Below are 19,078 nucleotides of genomic sequence, written 5' to 3'. Positions count from 1 at the left end.
CATAGAAAACATTGCTTTATTTTGCTGTAATCAGTGCCTGGAAGTCTCAGGCTGTGGTCCATTAATACATAGGAAACAACAATGCGTTGTTCCCGAGGCGTTGGCCGCCTAAAAGATGACACAGCAAGCAGAAGCTCTCCTCAGTTCCCTGCTTTCCACCTGCTGCAGCCCAGACAGTGCTGGGAAGGAAGCCATGCAACCACGATGAAGGTAGGGCCTTACAGCTCGGCCAGCCCGTACCTATTTGTATTACAGCGGCGCACAAAAAGCTCCAACCGGAATTAGAGCACTGCCTCAGCACAGAAGACAAATCATCCCAGGGTTTAATGAGAATCAGAACGCAGACTCTCCGCGAGAGGGACTCGAACTCGCCATCTCCTCTCTACGGTGTCGCGGCGCCGCCCCGCTGCCGTGAGGGCGCCGGGCCGCCAGGGGTCGCTGTGGGCGCCGTGACCCTGCGGCGCGCCGCGGCCCGGCGGCTTCCCCTGCGCCGCCCTCCGCCGTGCGGCCGGGCCGAGCCGAGCCGGGCCGAGCCTCCGGGTCGGCCCCAGGGCCCGCCGCGATGTGGCTGGGGCCCGAGGAGGTGCTGCTGGCCGGCGCGCTGTGGGTGACGGAGCGGGCAAACCCCTTCTTTTTGCTCCAGCGCCGGCGGGGACACGGCAAAGGGGGCGGCCTGACGGGTGAGCCGGGCGGGGACGGGGCTGCGGGAACGGGGCGCCGGCGGGCGGAATGGGGGATGCGGGACCCGGCCTGACCGCGCCGCGCGCCTTCCAGCGGGCGGCCTCTGCGCCGGGACCGGCGGCGCCTGCGGGCGGCTCGGATCACCGAGCGGCTGGATTTCCGTCTCCCCCCCCCCCCCCCAGAGATGCACCAGTAGATGGGTGCTGGAATTGCCCGGGTTTTATGGCAGGAGGAGTGAGCCCTGCTGCTGTTGGCAGCTTTCCGCTCGGTTCGTTGCGTTGTGCTCGGGTTCACGAGCGTGGCCTTGTATGTCAGTGTGTGGCACATCGCTGTTACGGGCAGTATGCGGAATGAGCCCTTACTCCTGCTACCTACAGCCACACAGAAGAAGCCTGAGATCCAGAGCTGAGATCCTGCCGAGATCCGGAGCTGAGATCTTGCTGAGCTGGATGCGTCCATATTTGCTTCAAGGACTGCCCAGCTCCGCGTGGATGTTCATCTTAAATATTCGATCTAACTAACAAACAGGCAGTTGAAATGAATGGATTTGCTTACAGGTGCTAACGGTGGTCAGCATTTTGTTCTGAGAGTGCCTGCTTTTATCTAATGCAATTTGAGAAGTTACCAAATTTGGGTTCTCTTCCTGCTCTCTTTGTTTAACTGAAGCACTTGCAGGAGTGTCACAGCTTCTCCAGAACTGGTTGAGTCCCTTTTGGTTGTGTTATCTTCCATGCTGTGTGCATAGGTGGTGCTGAAAGGTAACAGCATTGAAAGCTCTTACATTTAGCTTGGTCTCTTAAAATCACTATAAGTAACAGAAGTATGGAGATCCCAGAGGCTTCACATTCTTCCTGCAGTCATTTGAATGCAGTGATGAAAGTCCCTAAGAGATGTATGGAGTGTTGTCCCTGCTGGGGACAAAGCTCTGTTCTGTGAAGTGTTTTTCAGACGATGTTAATGTGAAGACCTTCCATTTTAACTGCCTCTCCAATATCTCCAGATGCCATGGAGAAAAATAAATTTGCTTCTGCTATGGAACTCTCCTAGGAAGGCAGAGGATCGTAATGAGCTGTGGTGGCCATTTAATTGCCATCTAAATGTCAGCCATTAACAGTGGGATTGCCTGTAGGTGGCTCAGAGGTAATTTCCATGCAGTGACTGGATTTACATCTTGGTTTTCTTGACCAAGTACCAGCGCTGATTCTTGTTTATTATGTAGCTATAATGCACAGGATGTGTGGTAATACTGGGCTGTTTGTTTGTTTGTTTTCTTGGAATAACAGTGCTGAATTTTTGCTTAACTCGGTTCTTTGCTTTATATCGCATTACTTTAATTTCTGTGTCTCTGCTTTCCAGGTCTCCTTGTGGGAACATTGGACGTAGTTTTGGATTCCAGTGCCAGAGTTGCCCCATACCGTATCCTGCACCAGACCCAGGACTCTCAGGTGTATTGGGCAGTGGCATGTGGTACGTACTGACACCATCTCCTGTTAAAAACGATGTCTAATGGCTAGAATAGACATCAAGTAAACTTACAGAAGCTACATATGTATCTGTTTGTTGTTTAACCCATTGACCTGTACACAGAAGTTACACAGAAGTCTGAATTCATAGCCCTGCAGTCCTTTGAGAATTCAGGTCCTGGAGTTATTTTTGCTTATAAACCACACGTTAGCTGAGGTTGTGTTTTGAGGTTAGCTGTCCAACTACAAATAGACAAAGGCTGTTTCTTTGCTGAAGCTGCCTCTTAAAAAATCAGGTAGAGCCATAGCTGTAGGGAGCTGTTTGTGTTTCCTGCTGTTTGCTTCATTCCATCGTTGACCTCACTGAAGAAATCTTTCTGTAAATGCAAATCTCTGAAACAATTAAAGGAATGAAACGCTAATGAAAGCGAATTTTCACAGCAGAGTTCCTTAAATCACTGATTACTCATTGAAGCTGATATTGTGAAGCTTGAGGGCTGTATGATTAAATAAAACCAATGTTTGATACGAGTTTCACTGAGACTTTGTTTTTTAAGAAAACAAGGGACAGCATCTGACACCGGCATGCTTGGGTTGCTTTTTTTGCTTTGTATGTTCTGTGCTGACAATTGCCCATGCAAAAAGCAGCTCCTAGGTATAAAAACTTAGACTGCTCTGAAATTTCATGTTTCTTCTGAAAGTTTATTTGTTTTCTTTTAGAATATCAGGAATTAAAGAAGTACTTCTTGTCTGGAGCATTGCAATGCTTTATTCTGGGGGGGGAAAAAAACTGCTGTGCACTGATAAATGGAGTGATGTCCTGTGTGCTTATTATCCTCAATGGCAACGGAAGCATTTCATTAGAAACATAATGTTGGTGTGTATGAAGTATCCTTGACATGTAGACAGTCGGAGTGTTCCACATCTGATTGCTGTTTGGTATTTATTAGTTTCCTGCTATAAACTTGGAAAAAAACAGGAGCTTGTTCTAGTGTTTTTTTCTCTGTTCTTCCCTTTGTCTTTCGCCCCATCAATTAGGATCATCTCGTAAGGAGATCACAAAGCACTGGGAATGGCTGGAGAATAACTTACTGCAGACTCTGTCCATCTTTGACAATGAAGAAGATATCACCACCTTTGTCAAGGGCAAGATACATGTAAGGAGCATGTATTCCTGAGAGACTTCAGGACCTGATAAAGAATGGGGAGGTGGTATTGAGAATTGTTTTTACAATTGGGACGGGGGCAGTGAGAGCTCCATTGCAGAGCTTCTCTCTGCTCCTTCTGCAGACACGGACACATTTAGAAGCATTATGAAATGCATACAGTGTTGTCAGGATGACTTGGTGGCCGTAACACCAGACAGACATTTTTGGAGGGGTAGAGGGGAGGAGGTTAGGAGCAGAAGATCTCAAGGTACAGCCTTCTTAGGATGGTAACTAGCTGAAATCTAGTGTCTCAATACAATCCTTGCAAGTTATACCTTTGGCATGAGGGTTAAACTGAGGCTGGATCTATCAACAAATCTGAGGAGAGAATTCTAGTTTGCAAGCAGTGTGCTCACACTCCTGTGATGGTGTAGGTCTAAAGGAACTGTGCCCTAACTTCCACTGACTTCATATTCAACAAGTGCCTCTGCTCGTTGTGCACATAATGCACTTCAGCTTCCCAGCCCGTACATTTTCCACAGTAGAAGCTCACACACGCAGGTTTTTTATTGAACAGCAGCAATTTGAGGCTCTTCCAGTACTTCTGTCACATTCTCTGTATTTGCTGTGTGTCTGTGTGAGAGAGATTGTGGTCATTTGTTCTTCCTTCTGGCCGGTCGTGGCCTGCCTGCCTGCAGAGCTCTGCCCTTCCTAGCAGATGACCTTCCTGTTGTCACACTCACAAGTGAAAATAGACTTCAGTTTTGCTGCTGGGCATTGTAAGGGCTACCCAACCAGCTGTGAGGAATTCAGTCAGATGTTAAACATGAATGTTAGCTGCATGTGTTTAGAAGTAAATCAGCTTATAGGCTCCCAGCAGACTATCTGCTCATTCTACATGTCTTTCCTATTACTCTGACTTGACGGGTGAAATGATAACTGCTGTGTCACATTTCTTCTTTCTGTCTTGTGGATGGCTGCCGTCACCTTTCAGTGTACATTATATCTGTCAGCAGGCATTCCCTTTCATTTCTCATCTCGGTGCCTCTCTTCCCATGTCCTTTAGGGAATTATAGCTGAAGAGAACAAGAACCAGCAGCCTCAGAGTGAAGAGGATCCAGGTAAATTCAAAGAGGCTGAACTGAAGATGCGGAAGCAGTTTGGGATGCCAGAGGTGGAGAAGTTGGTCAACTACTATTCTTGCAGCTACTGGAAGGGACGTGTACCCAGGCAGGGCTGGCTGTACCTCACTGTCAATCACCTCTGTTTCTATTCCTTCCTTTTGGGCAAAGAGGGTGAGTTATGAGCTTGTCTTTTTCTGCAGTTTCCCATGAATCTTTTTGATTCGGTTGATCTTTTATGTGGCTTTATTATTTTTTTTTTTAGCTGATGGGATTTTTTCTTTTTATGAATGTTCTGAGCTCTGGCTCAACATGTGGTTCAGTCCTTCCTCTCAGAGGCACTCAGTGAAGTTTAAACTGAATGCCTGAGTCATTTTTCAACACGTGCCTTAGGTTCTCAGGTTGCACACCTGGGCTTTTACTTCCACTGAATTAAAGAACCAAGCAATATTTTGACTTTGGTGAGTTTTGCTTGGAACCACCACCTAGTATTTACAGAGCTTGATCTCCAGAATCCAGAATTAACTTGCTGGAAAGAAAGAATGAAAGCATTAGTAATTGCAACTGAAAACATTTGCTGGATGGAAGGGAGACCTTTTGGAACTGTATTAATTCTGGTCGTTCCCAAAAGTTACTTCCAAGTATTTTTGGAGAAATCAGTAAAAGCATGAAGAAAGGAATTGCCTGTGTGTAAGGGGAGAAAAATGCCACTCATTAAGAGCACATTTGCTGTTTGAGCTTCATTGTTTTTTTGTTTGGGTTTTTTTGCCTCAAATTCTAATAATGGCTGTTTGTGACTTTTTTCCCTCAGTGACACTGGTAATTCAGTGGGTGGATGTAACCCAGCTAGAAAAAAATGCTACACTGCTGTTCCCTGAGTGCATTAAAGTGAGCACAAGGGACAATGAACTTTATTTTTCCATGTTTCTTAACATCAATGAGACCTTCAAGTTGATGGAGCAGCTGGCCAACATCGCTATGCGGCAGCTGCTGGATAATGAGAGCTTCCTACAGGACAAGTCCCTTCCAAAGCCCAGGAAGCCTCTGAAGAACATCTCTGCACTAAAAAGGTGTGTGTTCAGCAAGGAGAAGAAAGAGAAACAGGAACTGTAGTAATGAATCTGCCTTCCTAAAGAGCTTCAAGGTGCCCCTGGATTCTTCTCACACCAGGGGCTGTGCCACTTATTTCAGTCATTAGCTCTCTGCCTAGTGTTGTTTCTCCATCCCAAGTTGATCCTTAATTCGCATTAGCCCTCACATCCTTCTCATGCATGAAGATACAGACAAGGAGTTCTTAGAATGAATTTTCAACCAGAAACTATTGAAAATCCTGTTCTTTCCAGTTCAGGATCCAGTGTAACATTTCAGGTTCCCAGATTTCTGTTCCAACACGCGCTTGCATTGCTTGTGTTGCAGGACATACCTTGTCAGTGAAGCATGCCTGAAGGCTGAAAGAGGGGACAGATAAGAGGTGGCATCTCAGTTAGAGAAGTGAATAGTAAGAATTAAAGCACAGGCTGGAATTTGTGATTGAACACTTACATCGGTGTTCGAGTATTTTTTTCAAGTAAGAAGAAAGCTCTGAGAACTGCTCTTTACTCTTCCCCAGAGACCTTGATGCTCGAGCCAAAAATGAATGCTACCGTGCCACTTTCCGACTGCCCAAGGATGAATGCCTGGATGGACACACAGACTGCACGTTGTGGACACCATTCAACAAGATGCACATTCCTGGTCAGATGTTTGTTTCCAACAATTACATCTGCTTTGCCAGCAAGGCAGAGGAGGCCTGTCATCTCATCATTCCTCTCAGGGAGGTGGGGATTAGCTGTAATTAAGACTACAGGCTTGTCTTATCTTTCATATGCTTCTAGCTGTTGTAGCACTTGGCAGATAATGGAGAATCTGTTAGATTCAAATGGCCCTTGTCTTTGTCTTCTAGGTGACAATAGTTGAGAAGGCAGATAGCTCCAGCGTCTTGCCCAGCCCTCTGTCCATCAGCACTAAAAGTAAAATGACCTTCTTCTTTGCCAATCTGAAGGACCGAGATTTCTTGGTGCAGAGAATCTCTGACTTCTTGCAGAGAACACCATCCAAGAAACCACTCAGCAGCGACAGGGAATGGAAGTGGAATTTGGGTGATCCTGGATGTGAGGTACTGAGGAAGCAGATGGGAGGAGTGTTTGCCCATCCTTCAAACAATCCTCCTTACACTGTGTCACAGCACTGCTATCAGCAGATCATTTCCTTTATTGGGCCATGAGCAGAGGAGGCTGCCTCAGCTCAAATGCTTCGTTGCTCATTTCCCAATTGCTTTGCTGTTTGGCTCTAGAGGCTAATTTACATAATGAGGTCCCTGCAGTAAACCCTGCAGGTTTACCTACTGTCTTGAGCAGGCTCAGTGGTATTGAATCATTTTCCCATAGGCTCACTGCTATTAATAGCATACCTTGTCTTGAAATTGAGTGACAGGTTGGAATACTGGGATAGTTCTTGATGGATGTTTAGGAAATACAGAAAAGCCAGAACAGTTGCCACCTCTTCTCTACCAGCTCTGTCTCCAGTCTGGCAGAAGTGTCATGTATAGCCAACTTTACAACTGTAGAAATACGTTGTGTTGTTTCTTTTTAATCACAGTTTTTATTTTGCAGGAAGTTGCAGAGTTGCCTTCCAGCAGCCCTCTTGCAGTTAGCCCCACATCTGCTCTCAACAATCGACCTGTCAACTTCTGTGCTGGTGAAGTGCCAACAGCATCCCAGGGACTGCTCAAACTTTTCAGAAGAAATTCTGAGGAGCTTTTGGGACCCAAAGGGGTAAATGATATTTTAACTTAAAGCAATTAATTATGAATAATTTGTAGTAGATTTTGTAGTATTCCTGTCTTGCTCTGAGACTCTGCATTTCCTCCCTAGCTTCTGTCACCTCTGCAGTATCACTGTCACCATGATAGTGCTGGGTAGATGTAACCTGACCATCAGCTTACTGTATCAGTATAGAGATACATGAGTAGGGGCTGAGCAATTTGTCCTACTGTGCTTCTGGGATGCAATTGCTATCTGTGAAGAACGTTTCTTCATGTCAGAGTAGCAGAGAATATCTGATATCTCTGCTTCCTGGGCAGTCATCTTAGACCATGGTTCTGCTTGCATTTGTGTAAATGTAATGCCCCTGCACACCCCAGGTTACCATTGTAAAGACTTCAGGCAGCTTCAGAGCAGCATAGATTAGCATACAGCCTTTTTATTCAGCAGGAAGAACTAAACCTTTAAATGTCACAGTGTGTTCCTTTTGTGAAGTGTAGGTTTGAGTACCCAGAAATCACCTGTCCTACAAGCATAAAAATGCTTTGATCTCCTAAAATGGCCGTATTTATTCCTGTGAAGGCAAAGGAGAAGATGAAGGAAGAGTCTTGGAACATTCATTTCTTTGAATATGGGAGAGGGATGTGTATGTATCGTACTACCAAGACGAGGGAGCTGGTGCAGAAAGGAATCCCAGAGAACCTTCGGGGAGAACTGTGGCTCCTTTTCTCAGGTAGGATGTTGTGCAGGATGCTTTGGCAGCTTGCAGAAATAAGCTTTTTGTATGTCTCAGAGGAAAAGGTATAAATCACAGCTTGTTTCAGAAGAAATAAATCGCAAGCAAGCTCCACATGAATTACACTTTGTGGTGTTATTGGACAGAAATGCAGCAACTGCATTCCTGGCGTGACTTTATGAGTACAGTAGCTCTTTCACTGCCTTCATGTGGATTTCAGTGTTGGGAGCTGCACTCCAACAGGTTTATTGCTATACTTTTGTATCTGTTTGCAGTTATTGAGTTGGTGATGCTTACCAACTGCCTCTTCTGTGGGCATAAAGCTTTGATTTCAAAGCTCAAGAAGTGAAGCACTGTTTTTTGTCATTACAGGAGCTTGGAATGAGATGGTCACTCATCCTGGTTACTATGCAGATCTTGTGGAAAAGTCGATGGGAAAGTACAATCTTGCTACAGAAGAAATTGAGAGAGATCTGCACCGTTCTATGCCAGAACATCCTGCCTTCCAGAATGAGCTGGGGATTGCTGCTCTCCGGAGAGTCTTAACAGCTTATGCATTCAGGAATCCAACAATTGGATACTGTCAGGTAAGAAGGAATTTTAGACTTTTTAGCCCTACATGGTGACCATGACTGTACTGGAGCTTTTCAGCAATTCTTTTTTCAATTTCATGCTTTCCCTTCATGCTGTCCATTCGGAATTAAGTGGTGATGTTGTAAGGATCTCCTATCCATATAGACTTTGCACATTCCTGTTAGGTGTAGTGACAAGTTCTTTTAGCAGTTTTCCTGCTAGAGCTTTCCCTAGTTGGAGAAAAACATCTCCTGGTTTCCCTGAAATGAACAAGTAAATGAAGTAATCGATGGTGCATGTATTGCAGTATATCACAAATGAAACTAGTTGCTGCTTAGTGAAACAACTTGGTAGAAATTAATTTCTTATTATGTATTGCTCTGCAGTTAGAGGTTCTTATTACCTCGCTCTGTTATAATCAAAGCTTTTTCTGCAAACTTGGAAAATCACATAAATGAAGTGCCTGACAAAGAGCAGCTATATTATCTGCTGCCTCACAAACAGAGGAACTGAAACAGGAAGATAAATTGGCTCAAGGTCACCTAGTGACTCAGATACCAGTAAAAGCTGGAAATAGATCTGACTCTCGGTCCCACGAGACTGCTCTGCTAGAATCATGCTTTTTAAGTTCAGCTGATCTGTAATGACAGAGTTTTCATGAACATCTCCACGTTTCTCCCTCTCTGCACATTTAATGCTGCTGGAACGTAGGCCATGAACATCGTTACATCCGTGCTGCTGTTGTACTGCAATGAGGAAGAGGCTTTCTGGCTCCTGGTGGCTTTATGTGAGCGGATGTTGCCTGATTACTACAACACAAGAGTAGTGGGTGAGTTTGTCAAATTCATGCTGGAGCTTGGATTTTCAGCTACAATTCCATCAGCATCTCAGCAATATTTTGTTTCCTCAGAATTAATTAAATGTGGTGCATTTTAAAGATAATGAAGGACAAGCTTTTTCCCTTTTAAGTTGTGTGTGTATGAAGGAAGCACAGGAGGTATTGTGCACTACCACTGAACAAAGAAGGAGGAGTCAGGAATAATCTCCATCTATGTATGTGGTGCTTATTGAGAATAGGGTAACAAATGTATTCATTTCTGTTTAGCTTAAGAAGCTGAAATTAAAGTGAGCTCACACTGTTTTGCTTAATAATTAATTAGCTCAGTTATAGTACCATGAGACCAACAAATTTGAGTCCTGCCATTGTTCTTGTTTCTTTTTCCAGGTGCATTGGTGGACCAGGGCATCTTTGAAGAACTTACACGAGAGTATCTTCCACAGCTGTCAGAAAAGATGCAGGAGCTGGGAGTGATTTCCACCATATCCCTTTCTTGGTTTCTCACGCTCTTCCTCAGTGTGATGCCCTTTGAAAGTGCTGTTGTCATTGTTGACTGTTTTTTCTATGAGGGCATCAAGTTTATCCTGCAGGTGTCATTGGCCATTCTTGATGCCAATGTGGAGAAGTTGTTACAGTGCTGTGATGAAGGTGAAGCAATGACTATTCTGGGCAGGTACCATTCTTCTTGTTTAAAATGAATGGTGATAGTACCCCTTTTAGTCATCATTCCTTTCTGTCAGATGAGAGAGACTCTTTTGTCATTCCCCTGAATTCCATTACGTAGGAGGTCACAGATATCAGATTAGGATGAAACTTGAGCACTAGAGAAGATTGCTGTTGATTTCTGTGGCAGCTGAAACAAATTTTTGGCTCAAGTATGTAGGAATCCAGAGTTGTTTGCTTTGTTCTACAGACTACATTCCTGCTTCTCAGTTTGAATTTGAACTCCATGAGGTTACTTACCCAAAATACACAGAAGAATTCTAATCCATTATTAAGAACAAGTCCTGGCAGGAATAGCCCTCTAGTAACGTAAAACCTTATCGAGCAGATATTTCCCAATTATAGCAAATAAAATATTGTCTTGCTTCAAAAGTGAATCTATCCTATGTTCTGCAAGATCTTCAGGGTACCTCTGGGAGCCTACTTTTGAAAAGAACAGAGATCCCAAAATTAAAATGAAAATCACCTCCACATGGGAGATATTGAGGATGGTGTTGTAAGTTCGCTGGGAATTTTTTTTCTACATGTTTAGATTAATAATACAAGGGAGCAGGGAGTTGTGTGCTTAGGATATTACTGCTTTTCCTTTCTTGACATTAATCCAGGAGTCTTGCATCTGCTCTGTGTGGGTGTTTTTTTTTCTCCACAGGTATTTGGACAACGTAGTCAACAGGCAGAGCGTCTCACCTCCTATTCCACACCTGCATGCCTTATTGACGAGTGGGGATGACCCACCACTTGAAATTGACATCTTTGACCTTATCAGAACATCCTATGAGGTCAGGTTCTGGCTTAGTTTTTACCCAACTGATTTTTCTCTCCTAATAATCCCACATTATGCAGATGGAACTTGAACTGCATTATTGGCTAGAGGTGCCCAAGGAGCGCAGGCTCGAGCCTTTCATCCTCCTATTTGAAATAAGTGAAGCCTAATTCTTTCAGCTAATGTGAACTCCAAAGAGTCTCTCCAGCATCAGTAGAGATGGTGAAAATCATGTTCTTTGTTTCTCTTTTAAGAGAGTGTTACCAAATTCATTTTACTTGGCTGACATAGTGGAAAAGCTTATTAACTGTGCTGTTTGTAGCTCAATCTCATATGGGTCCTACAATAAAATGGGGCTGGAAGGAATGACAAGCTGTATAGTTTCTTCTCTGTGCCACTCTACAGGATCTGCAGTTGTGTCCTGATAGGTGCCTTTCCAGCTGTTCTTTAGAAACCTCTGATGATGGATTTCTCATGAATTCTATATGACTTATTTTTGGGGACAGAGGATAATAGAGAGAGAGATTTTGTTTTCACCTTCTCAGTGGTGGTAGAAGTATTGTAGGGTTTTTAGATTGTCTTTGAAGGGATAGTACAGTTTGTAAAAAAGCATGGGATTGAACAGGCATAGTTCATTCTTCAGGATATGATGCTGACCCTGTCTGCTTCTTTTCTCATAGAAATTTAGCAATTTGAAAGCAGATGATATTGAACAAATGCGTTTTAAACAAAGGCTGAAGGTGATCCAGTCTCTGGAGGATACAGCCAAGAAGAGTGTGGTATGTGTTTCCCAGATTAAAGGAGCTACAAAATGGCATTTAGAAAGCATGCTAACACGTTTGGGAGTTTTACAGAAGGGTTCATGACTAAAAAAGAGTGTCCACATCTATTGCAACTGTCTCCCATGTCCCAGGTGGAAAATTTCATCCGTTTCTTTCACTGTTGTTTTTCTGTGCATCTGAGTCTGAAGATAAAAACAAAAGGAAGGGACAGCGCAGTGTTCTGTGGGCTGCAGAAACAGGAAGTTATAACAGGAGTTTTTTACTAACTGCTCAAATGTCAGCAGTTTCTGCTCGACTAGAAGCTTCCTGGCCTGTAATCCTCAGCAGTGTGAAGTATTGGAGCAGTTGTGTTTCCTCTCGTCTCCTTTATTATATCTTCTTGCAAGTCTTTTCTTAGCTTATATGTTCACAGATTTTTCAGTGAGTCATGTTTAGTTTGGGTAGCTTTGAAAGAAATTACTCACCCTGTTTTCCCCTTAACTAGGTCCGGGCTGTGTCTGGTGACATTGGTTTCTCTATTGAAGAGCTAGAAGAGCTGTATGTAGTCTTCAAGGTAAGAAGCAGATATGGGATTCTGTTCTATGTGGCAGCAGTGAGACTGGCTCTATTACTGAACACTTTTTTGGTATTCACAGTGTTTGAATTATGCTCATTCAGAGAGAGGATTCAGAGTCAATGGAAAGAAAAGACACACAGTACTTAGAACATGGAGCTAGGATTGACTTGTACTTCAGTTTTTATTTTCAAGTTTTGCCATGAACTTGCTGTGTAATTGTAACACAATTACTGAAGTGCTTTGCCTTTATTTGTCATTGGAAGTGTTGTTAAATACACCAAGTGCAATTCCCAAAGTCGCTCAAGCTCAATCATACTATGCTCACTTGCATGCAAGCTCAATTGTGTGATGCTATAGACTCAGGGAGGCCAGAGTTCTAAAATCTGCATGCTCTCCTTGCAGAAAGCCTGAGTTTCATTTTACTCAAACAAAAAGGAATCTTTTTTTTTTTTTTTTTCTTTGTTTCTTAGTGAAATCTGTGTTTCTTCCTCCATTTTGTACTCATTTGTGGTGAAGTAATGCTCATAATGATGGGCAGGACAAACAGTGTGTCCTGAAATGTCCCTTCTCATTTGGTGCTGTTTTTGAGCTGCATGAAAGACTCCACTCTCATGGCTGGTTGTGGTACAATATTACCTGACTTCTCCATACTTTCCCTCCAAAGGCAAAGTACCTGATGAGCTGCTACTGGGGAAATAATCGTGCTGCAGCTGCCCGCCGAGATCAGAGCCTGCCCTACCTGGAGCAGTATCGCATAGACATGGAGCAGTTCAAAGAGCTCTTCATCACTTTGACCCCCTGGTCCTGTGGTGCTCACACCCCTGTGCTAGCAGGGCGCCTGTTCCGGCTTCTGGATGAGAACAGGGATTCTCTCATTAACTTCAAGGAGTTTGTGACAGGGATGAGTAAGTGGTATTTCTGGAGATGATATACTGCAGAAAATGTTTCTGTCAGCTTCCAAGCAGAAAACTAAAAGGAGATGCTGATGATTGGACTGTTATGAAGGGAGGGTGGCAACCTTCAGGATTTAGTTCTTCAGGCAGAATTAAAGATGCGTTTTTTCTGCTAGACAGTCTCTCATTTTGGGAAACAGTAGGTGGTAAACCTACAAGATGAAACTTTGCTGTGGGTTTCTTTGTGGCTTTTGCAGAGGGCTTTGTACAGTTTAGCACTTCCTCACTGCATGGAATCTCACTTTGTTTTGAGCTTGTGTGTAGAGAGTGATTCTTATTCCTAAATGCTGTTTTTCTTATCCCTCTGTTTTTGTGGGTTTTTTTTCACTTGCAGGTGGGATGTACCATGGTGACCTGACTGACAAGCTCAAAGTACTTTACAAACTGCATCTGCCTCCTGGTGAGTGATTGCTTCCATAAGCTGCTGTGGTGAGCATGGTGTGTTCTGACATGCTACTGAAAAGAGATGTCTCATAAGTTTTGCTAACAAAATGGGTAATACTATTGTCCATTTACCTCAGAGATCTTGACATTTCTTTCTCTGTAAGCACAGCTCTGAATCCAGAGGAGACAGAGTCGGCTTTGGAGGCCACAAGTTATTTCACAGAGGATGTTACGACAGAAGGTAATGCAACGCCTGCTGTCCTTACCTCTCAGTTTAGACAGGAATCCAAGCACAAATCTATGTGCTGTGATTGGTGATTTTTGCAAGGCATGGTCTCCCGATGGCAGTATGTTAAGGTTAGAATGTGTTTGAGTTGACTGTTGTTATTGCATGATGATAAAGCAGTTTTGAGCTTCAACTGCTCAGTACCCATGTTGTGCAGGACACGGCACGCTCTGAAGCACAGTCATGTGCTGCTGAAGAGGAGCAGTCTACTTTTGCCAGTTCCTGTCTTTCACCTCAACTTGGGTTTTTCATGCAAGTCTCATTGTCTCTCTTCTTGTTTTTGTTTCCTTCTCTGTCTGTCTCTGTGTGGCCTTTTCTTCTTTTTTATCTGGGATGTTTTCTCCTCAACCCCTCTTACTGCTGCTCCAGTATCTCCTTTTGTCTCAGAGCTGGATTTCTGCCTGCACTGTGAGTCTCAAGGTCAGTCCTTGGATTATGTGGACGTACTGAGCTGATATTATCTACCTGCACCAACATGCTATTTTAAATACTCAAGTTGATGCTTCTCCTCTCTTGTGGCAGTTCAACCATGTTTTTATTCTTGTGTTTCAACCTTACAAAAAGTAGGAACTAATTAATAGGAAATCAAAGTGCATTTTTTTGCTTAATGTTTACAAAAATGCAGTAATGCTATTAAAAAAAAAAAGGAGTAATTGCACTGTTTGGTGCTAGGTGGCCATCTGAACACTGAGCTAAGACAGGACTTCCTATTTAGTCTAGCAGCAGTACAGGGAAGCAGAAGCACGATCCATAAAGTTAGACTGCACATCACTCTCAGAATGTCTGCTCAGTCAATGAGTTATTGCCAGCACAGACAATGGTCACTTGTCCTATATGTTCAGTATTGTTTTTCTCCATTCATTATCTCGCTTTGAACTTGCTGTGAACTTCTTTGTCTTTAAGCTGTGGCATTAGTAGCTATATTTCATGTTTGTTTCACCATTTCTTTTAGAGTTCCACCCTTTACCTCACCTCTCCACCACTTTTTTGGTGTGGCTTCTCTTTTTCCTATTTATCCCATCACCTCCTGCTTCTGTCCTGTTCTGTTCACTCCTAACCGTGAAGTGGGAGTGTGAGATATATTAAATGTATTTGTTCATAATTGTGATTTGGATACAAATTGTCTTATGTTCTTCATGTGCTGTGTTCCTGAAAGTCAGATATTAATGACTAATTTTATAATTTTACTGTTTTTAGAAACCCAAGAAGAGAAAGGAAGGAGAAATGACAGTGGTCAAGAAAAAGGTAATTTCATTATAAATAGACCACATTCCAGTCTTGTCTCTTCAACATTAGCCATCTCATTATCCTGTGTTGTGTCAAGACCTTTCAAAGAGTCCCTCATGGACACTGGTAAAGTGGGATGTGAGCTGCAGAATAGCTCTCTCTCACGCCGTGCTGCTCTGACTCTCTAATGTACCAAGGTCATAACATTTGAAAATCAAATTGGGAAGTTATTGACTAATGGAATTCATTTATTAGAAGTCAAGCTAATTCAGTAGTGTTAAAATTTTTGCTCTACTGAACTTTATCAGATATACCAGCAGCAAACAATGCAGCCTCCAGCCATCCAAATACTAGATGCTTTCCTGAACTGACAATAAAACCTGCTTCTAATGTGATCTTTGCTGCCATGGTGCTCACAACAAGTCTGAAACTTTAACTGCCAGGCTTGGTCATGTTTTGCAGAGGAGAAAGGTACCAGCCCACAGGATTATAGATACTACCTAAGAATGTGGGCCAAGGAAAAAGAGTCCAAGAAGGAAACTATTAAAGATCTCCCCAAAATGAGTCAGGTAAGAAGTGAATCTGAAGGTTTCCAGTTAGATGACTAACAGCTTGTTGAAGAACTGTGACATCATTTTGCTGGTGTGCTCAGTCCATGCAGTAGGTTGCCCTGCTGTTCTGGTGTAGTGAGCTGTAGAAGCTCCTAATTCTACATGCTTGTGTTGAATTCTTTAGTGGGCTTGCAGCTGGCTGTCAAGCTGCTGTTTCCTCTAGTCAGATGTGTTTGATTCTATGCCTTCCAGATCGTCTTTTTCTGTAAGACCTGCAATCTTTGTTTTCCCTCCTGAGCAGTGTGTTTGAAGTGAGCCATCAGTCATATAAGCTTGCTTGGCTGTTCTGTTTTTTGCATTGCCTCAACTTGAGGCTGCTTGGTGGAGAGCAAAGAATGCAGTTACAGGAAGAAGAGTCTTATGACTAGTGTGATCTTTTCTTTCTCTTAATTTCCTGTATGGGTGCTTTTTATACCACTGCGGAAATATGTAGAAGCTGGCTACAGAAGAGTAGCAGGGCAGAAGTAAGACCTCAGGTTTTCTCAGGAGTGAACGTTAGCATGCTGTCCCCCTGTTAGCAAAAGTACCATCACTGTTAAGTTCCTGGCTGTGTCTCAATTCAGCTTCTGTAGCATAGAGCGGAGTTTGCCTATTTGCCAGTTTGGGATTGTTCTGAATCAGTAAAGTAAGTTGCAACTTCGTGGGGAGGCAAATAAAGTAGGAGTCGGTCAGCATGCAATCTGTTGTTTCATCTACTGCTGTCAATTTTTGCAGCCTAAAATATGATTCTGGTCTTTGTCTTTGAAAGGAACAATTCATAGAGTTATGCAAGACCCTTTACAACATGTTCAGTGAGGACCCAGTAGAGCAAGAGCTGTACCATGCTATTGCCACTGTCGCCAGCCTCCTTCTGCGAATTGGGGAGGTTGGAAAAAAGTTCTCCAACAGACCCGTAAGGAAGTCTGAGGACTGCAAAACAAACAGTAGCCAAGATCCCGTGAGTGAAGAGGAGTCACCTACATCTGAACAGAGTCAGAACTCAACAGTGGAGCAGCAACCCCGAGCTGACCATGAAGACAAAACCTGCAGAGATGTTCAGCCTGAAAAAACTGAGCAGGAGAACCAGACTCTAGGAGATGGCTCGGGGGAAGGACAAGGTTCTCCTCTGCAGCTGCTGTCAGATGATGAAACCAAAGACGATATGTCCATGTCTTCCTACTCCATGGTCAGCACAGGCTCCTTGCAGTGTGAAGACATTGCAGATGACACGGTCCTTGTTGGCTGTGAAGGTGGTAGTGCAGCTGCCAGGTACGGCAGCACCATTGATACTGACTGGTCTATTTCCTTTGAGCAGATCTTGGCTTCTATGCTGACTGAGACAGCTCTTGTAAACTATTTTGAGAAAAAAGTCAACATTCTCCAAAAGATCAAAGATCAGAAGAAGGTAGAGAGGCAGTTCAGTTCATCCAGTGACTATGAGCTTTCTTCTGTGTCAGGGTGAACTCAAAGCAATTACTGCCTTTGGGAAATAAAACAGGGGGATAATGTGGCGGATGGCAGGATGGTTTGGTATTTTGTGTTCAGGGTTGTTTTTTTATTTATCCAGAGACCATTTACTACACAATTACAGTAGATTCCATTTGGTAAGGGGCATCAGACAGTGACTGTTCTGTGTAGGTGCTTTTTTTTTCGCTCCTGAGATTAACAGAATTAGATTTACATTCTCAAGAGCCCTTAGAACCTAATAGCCCCTGACGTACAGAACTACCACCATAAATTATGCATGTCTGACTTCTGCTATCTTTTATTTCAATGAAGTTTTATTTCAGACAGTAACTGCTCCTTGCCTGCCCTTGTTTGCTGTAGATTCCTGTGTAATTTGCACAGCAGATGCAGCCTGGCTTGAAATCGCGTTCATCTCTGGCTGCCGATCTGAGAACTCACCCAGTGTTCTCAAGTGCTGTAGGACCTTGACCTATGAATAGTCTCCTAAGTTCCTCAGTGCTGTTCTGTGACTCAGCAGCTGCAGTGCAGATGTGCACCACTGCTCCCAGCGCCCTAAGGTCTGAACACAGACATTTCTCAGATCTGCAGGTTTCTTTCAGATGAGATTTGCTGTTTTCATAATACAAACACTTTTCTCTATCATTCAGGAGACATTTTTCAGACAAACCTGGTTTTCTAGCTTTTGCAGTTCTTTGAAAGCTACTGTTTCTAGTTTCTCTCAGAAGCCACAAGCTCTTTGACTTCAGTGCAGCAGTAATATTAGGCCAGTCAGTGGGCTTATGATGGTTATAAGAAGGGAGCGTGCTCCTGAACAGTGAATCAGCCTCAGCATTAGAATAGTGGCACACTGCTCTGCTGGACTTTCCCTCTTGGTACAGAATATGTTTATTTCCTCGCTGATTCTCTGTTTTTGCTAACTAGTGATGGGTCCAATTTTAATAAGACCCTTAAGAATGCTCTGCTCAGTCAGCCCTTGTGTACGCTCGGATTGGATTTGTAGGAGTGCTGTGCCACCTGCAGCTGCTCAATGTGTCCTTTCTGAACATCTCTTGTATGAAGTGTCTAGCCATGGACGTGCTCTTAGAAAGTACTGTACATCAGAAGGTATTTACACCTAATGAGGGAGAATTCAAAGCACTGTGAGGCTCTGCCATCAGTCTGTTAGGAGAAACCTGAGCAGAGTAGGTTTCATTTCACTTGAAGAGATGAAATAACTGGAACAATGAGTGACTGCTCAGTGAGAAGAGACTAAGAGTCAGCCTTCTGGTGGGAGAGCATCCGCTCCGAGGAGGGCGAATGAATGCTGTTGGAACAGATAAACTCATCTCAGTGCACAGGCATCTGCCTCACAGGGCCAGAGGGGGAGTTGCTGGTGCTCAGCAGGAGCAGACCCGGTGCTGAAGGCAAGGAGGGCTGCAGGATCGGGCTGGCATTTGGCGTATAAAGGAGGGGAAGGACCCCTGCAGTGCGATGCTCCATTAACACTACTCGGTGTGCTTCTCCGTGTGAATTCCCTTGCGACATCTGTGTGTATTCACAGCTGGTACACATTTCTTGTTTTTTCTGCCTCTGCCCTGTAGCTGGAGAGCGGCCATTAGTTAAACTGCTTTTACTAATTATTCAGTAATTTATTGTAATTTTTTTAAAGTACAAATACTACATGTGATTTTACACTGTCTGTCTGTCTGTCATGTACTCAATAAACAAACCAGAACCAACAGGCTACCTTGGCTGCCTTTTATTTCTCTGAGCTCAGCAATGATTGCATGTTCTCTGGCCACAGCAGGTTGCTGCAAGTGCTAGATTGCTGTAACTGGCGTCAGGCCACTTTGTTTCTTCTTATTTTTATCACTTATTATTAATAATGATTATTTATTTTTAATATTTTGTTATTATTACATATGCGTAGTTACCTTTATCTATAAGCATGCACCTTATTAATAAACACAGCATTGCAAACTTCTGTTCAGTGGATTGCAGTCGGTC

The 19,078-nt window shown here is 43.6% G+C and overlaps 1 protein-coding gene across 2 annotated transcripts; it reads left to right on the top strand.

Moving 5' to 3' along the window:
* The first annotated feature begins 490 nt into the window (after nucleotides 1-490).
* Nucleotides 491-18,817, top strand: TBC1D9B (TBC1 domain family member 9B). Of its 2 annotated transcripts, XM_052684769.1 has the most exons (22): nucleotides 491-680; nucleotides 2,038-2,148; nucleotides 3,183-3,301; nucleotides 4,359-4,587; nucleotides 5,225-5,483; nucleotides 6,023-6,230; nucleotides 6,356-6,568; nucleotides 7,065-7,226; nucleotides 7,797-7,947; nucleotides 8,323-8,537; nucleotides 9,235-9,352; nucleotides 9,749-10,034; nucleotides 10,734-10,863; nucleotides 11,528-11,626; nucleotides 12,114-12,182; nucleotides 12,850-13,090; nucleotides 13,473-13,538; nucleotides 13,692-13,763; nucleotides 14,178-14,228; nucleotides 15,006-15,053; nucleotides 15,498-15,604; nucleotides 16,395-18,817. In XM_052684769.1, exons 1-22 carry the CDS (start codon nucleotides 563-565, stop codon nucleotides 17,085-17,087), a joined length of 3,765 nt encoding a protein of 1,254 aa, XP_052540729.1. In that variant the 5' UTR covers nucleotides 491-562; the 3' UTR covers nucleotides 17,088-18,817. The 2 variants fall into 2 exon arrangements, with proteins under 2 accessions (XP_052540729.1, XP_052540730.1); XM_052684770.1 differs by lacking the exon at nucleotides 14,178-14,228 and having other exon boundaries at nucleotides 492-680.
* The last annotated feature ends 261 nt before the right edge of the window (nucleotides 18,818-19,078 follow it).

This window comes from Tympanuchus pallidicinctus, unplaced genomic scaffold (genome assembly GCF_026119805.1).
Source record: "Tympanuchus pallidicinctus isolate F22 unplaced genomic scaffold, pur_lepc_1.0 scaffold21, whole genome shotgun sequence".
NCBI lineage: Eukaryota > Metazoa > Chordata > Aves > Galliformes > Phasianidae > Tympanuchus > Tympanuchus pallidicinctus.
Note: the sequence above shows the minus strand (reverse complement) of the source record. Positions and strands in the feature narration are given on the sequence as shown.

Bases quoted from the DNA above. Each gene is read 5' to 3' on its own strand.
- TBC1D9B (XM_052684769.1), top strand. From the start codon at position 563: ATGTGGCTGGGGCCCGAGGAGGTGCTGCTGGCCGGCGCGCTGTGGGTG. The intron at 7,948-8,322 runs GTAGGATGTTGT...TTGTCATTACAG, and splicing joins ACTGTGGCTCCTTTTCTCAG to GAGCTTGGAATGAGATGGTC. The intron at 15,605-16,394 runs GTAAGAAGTGAA...TGTCTTTGAAAG, and splicing joins ATCTCCCCAAAATGAGTCAG to GAACAATTCATAGAGTTATG.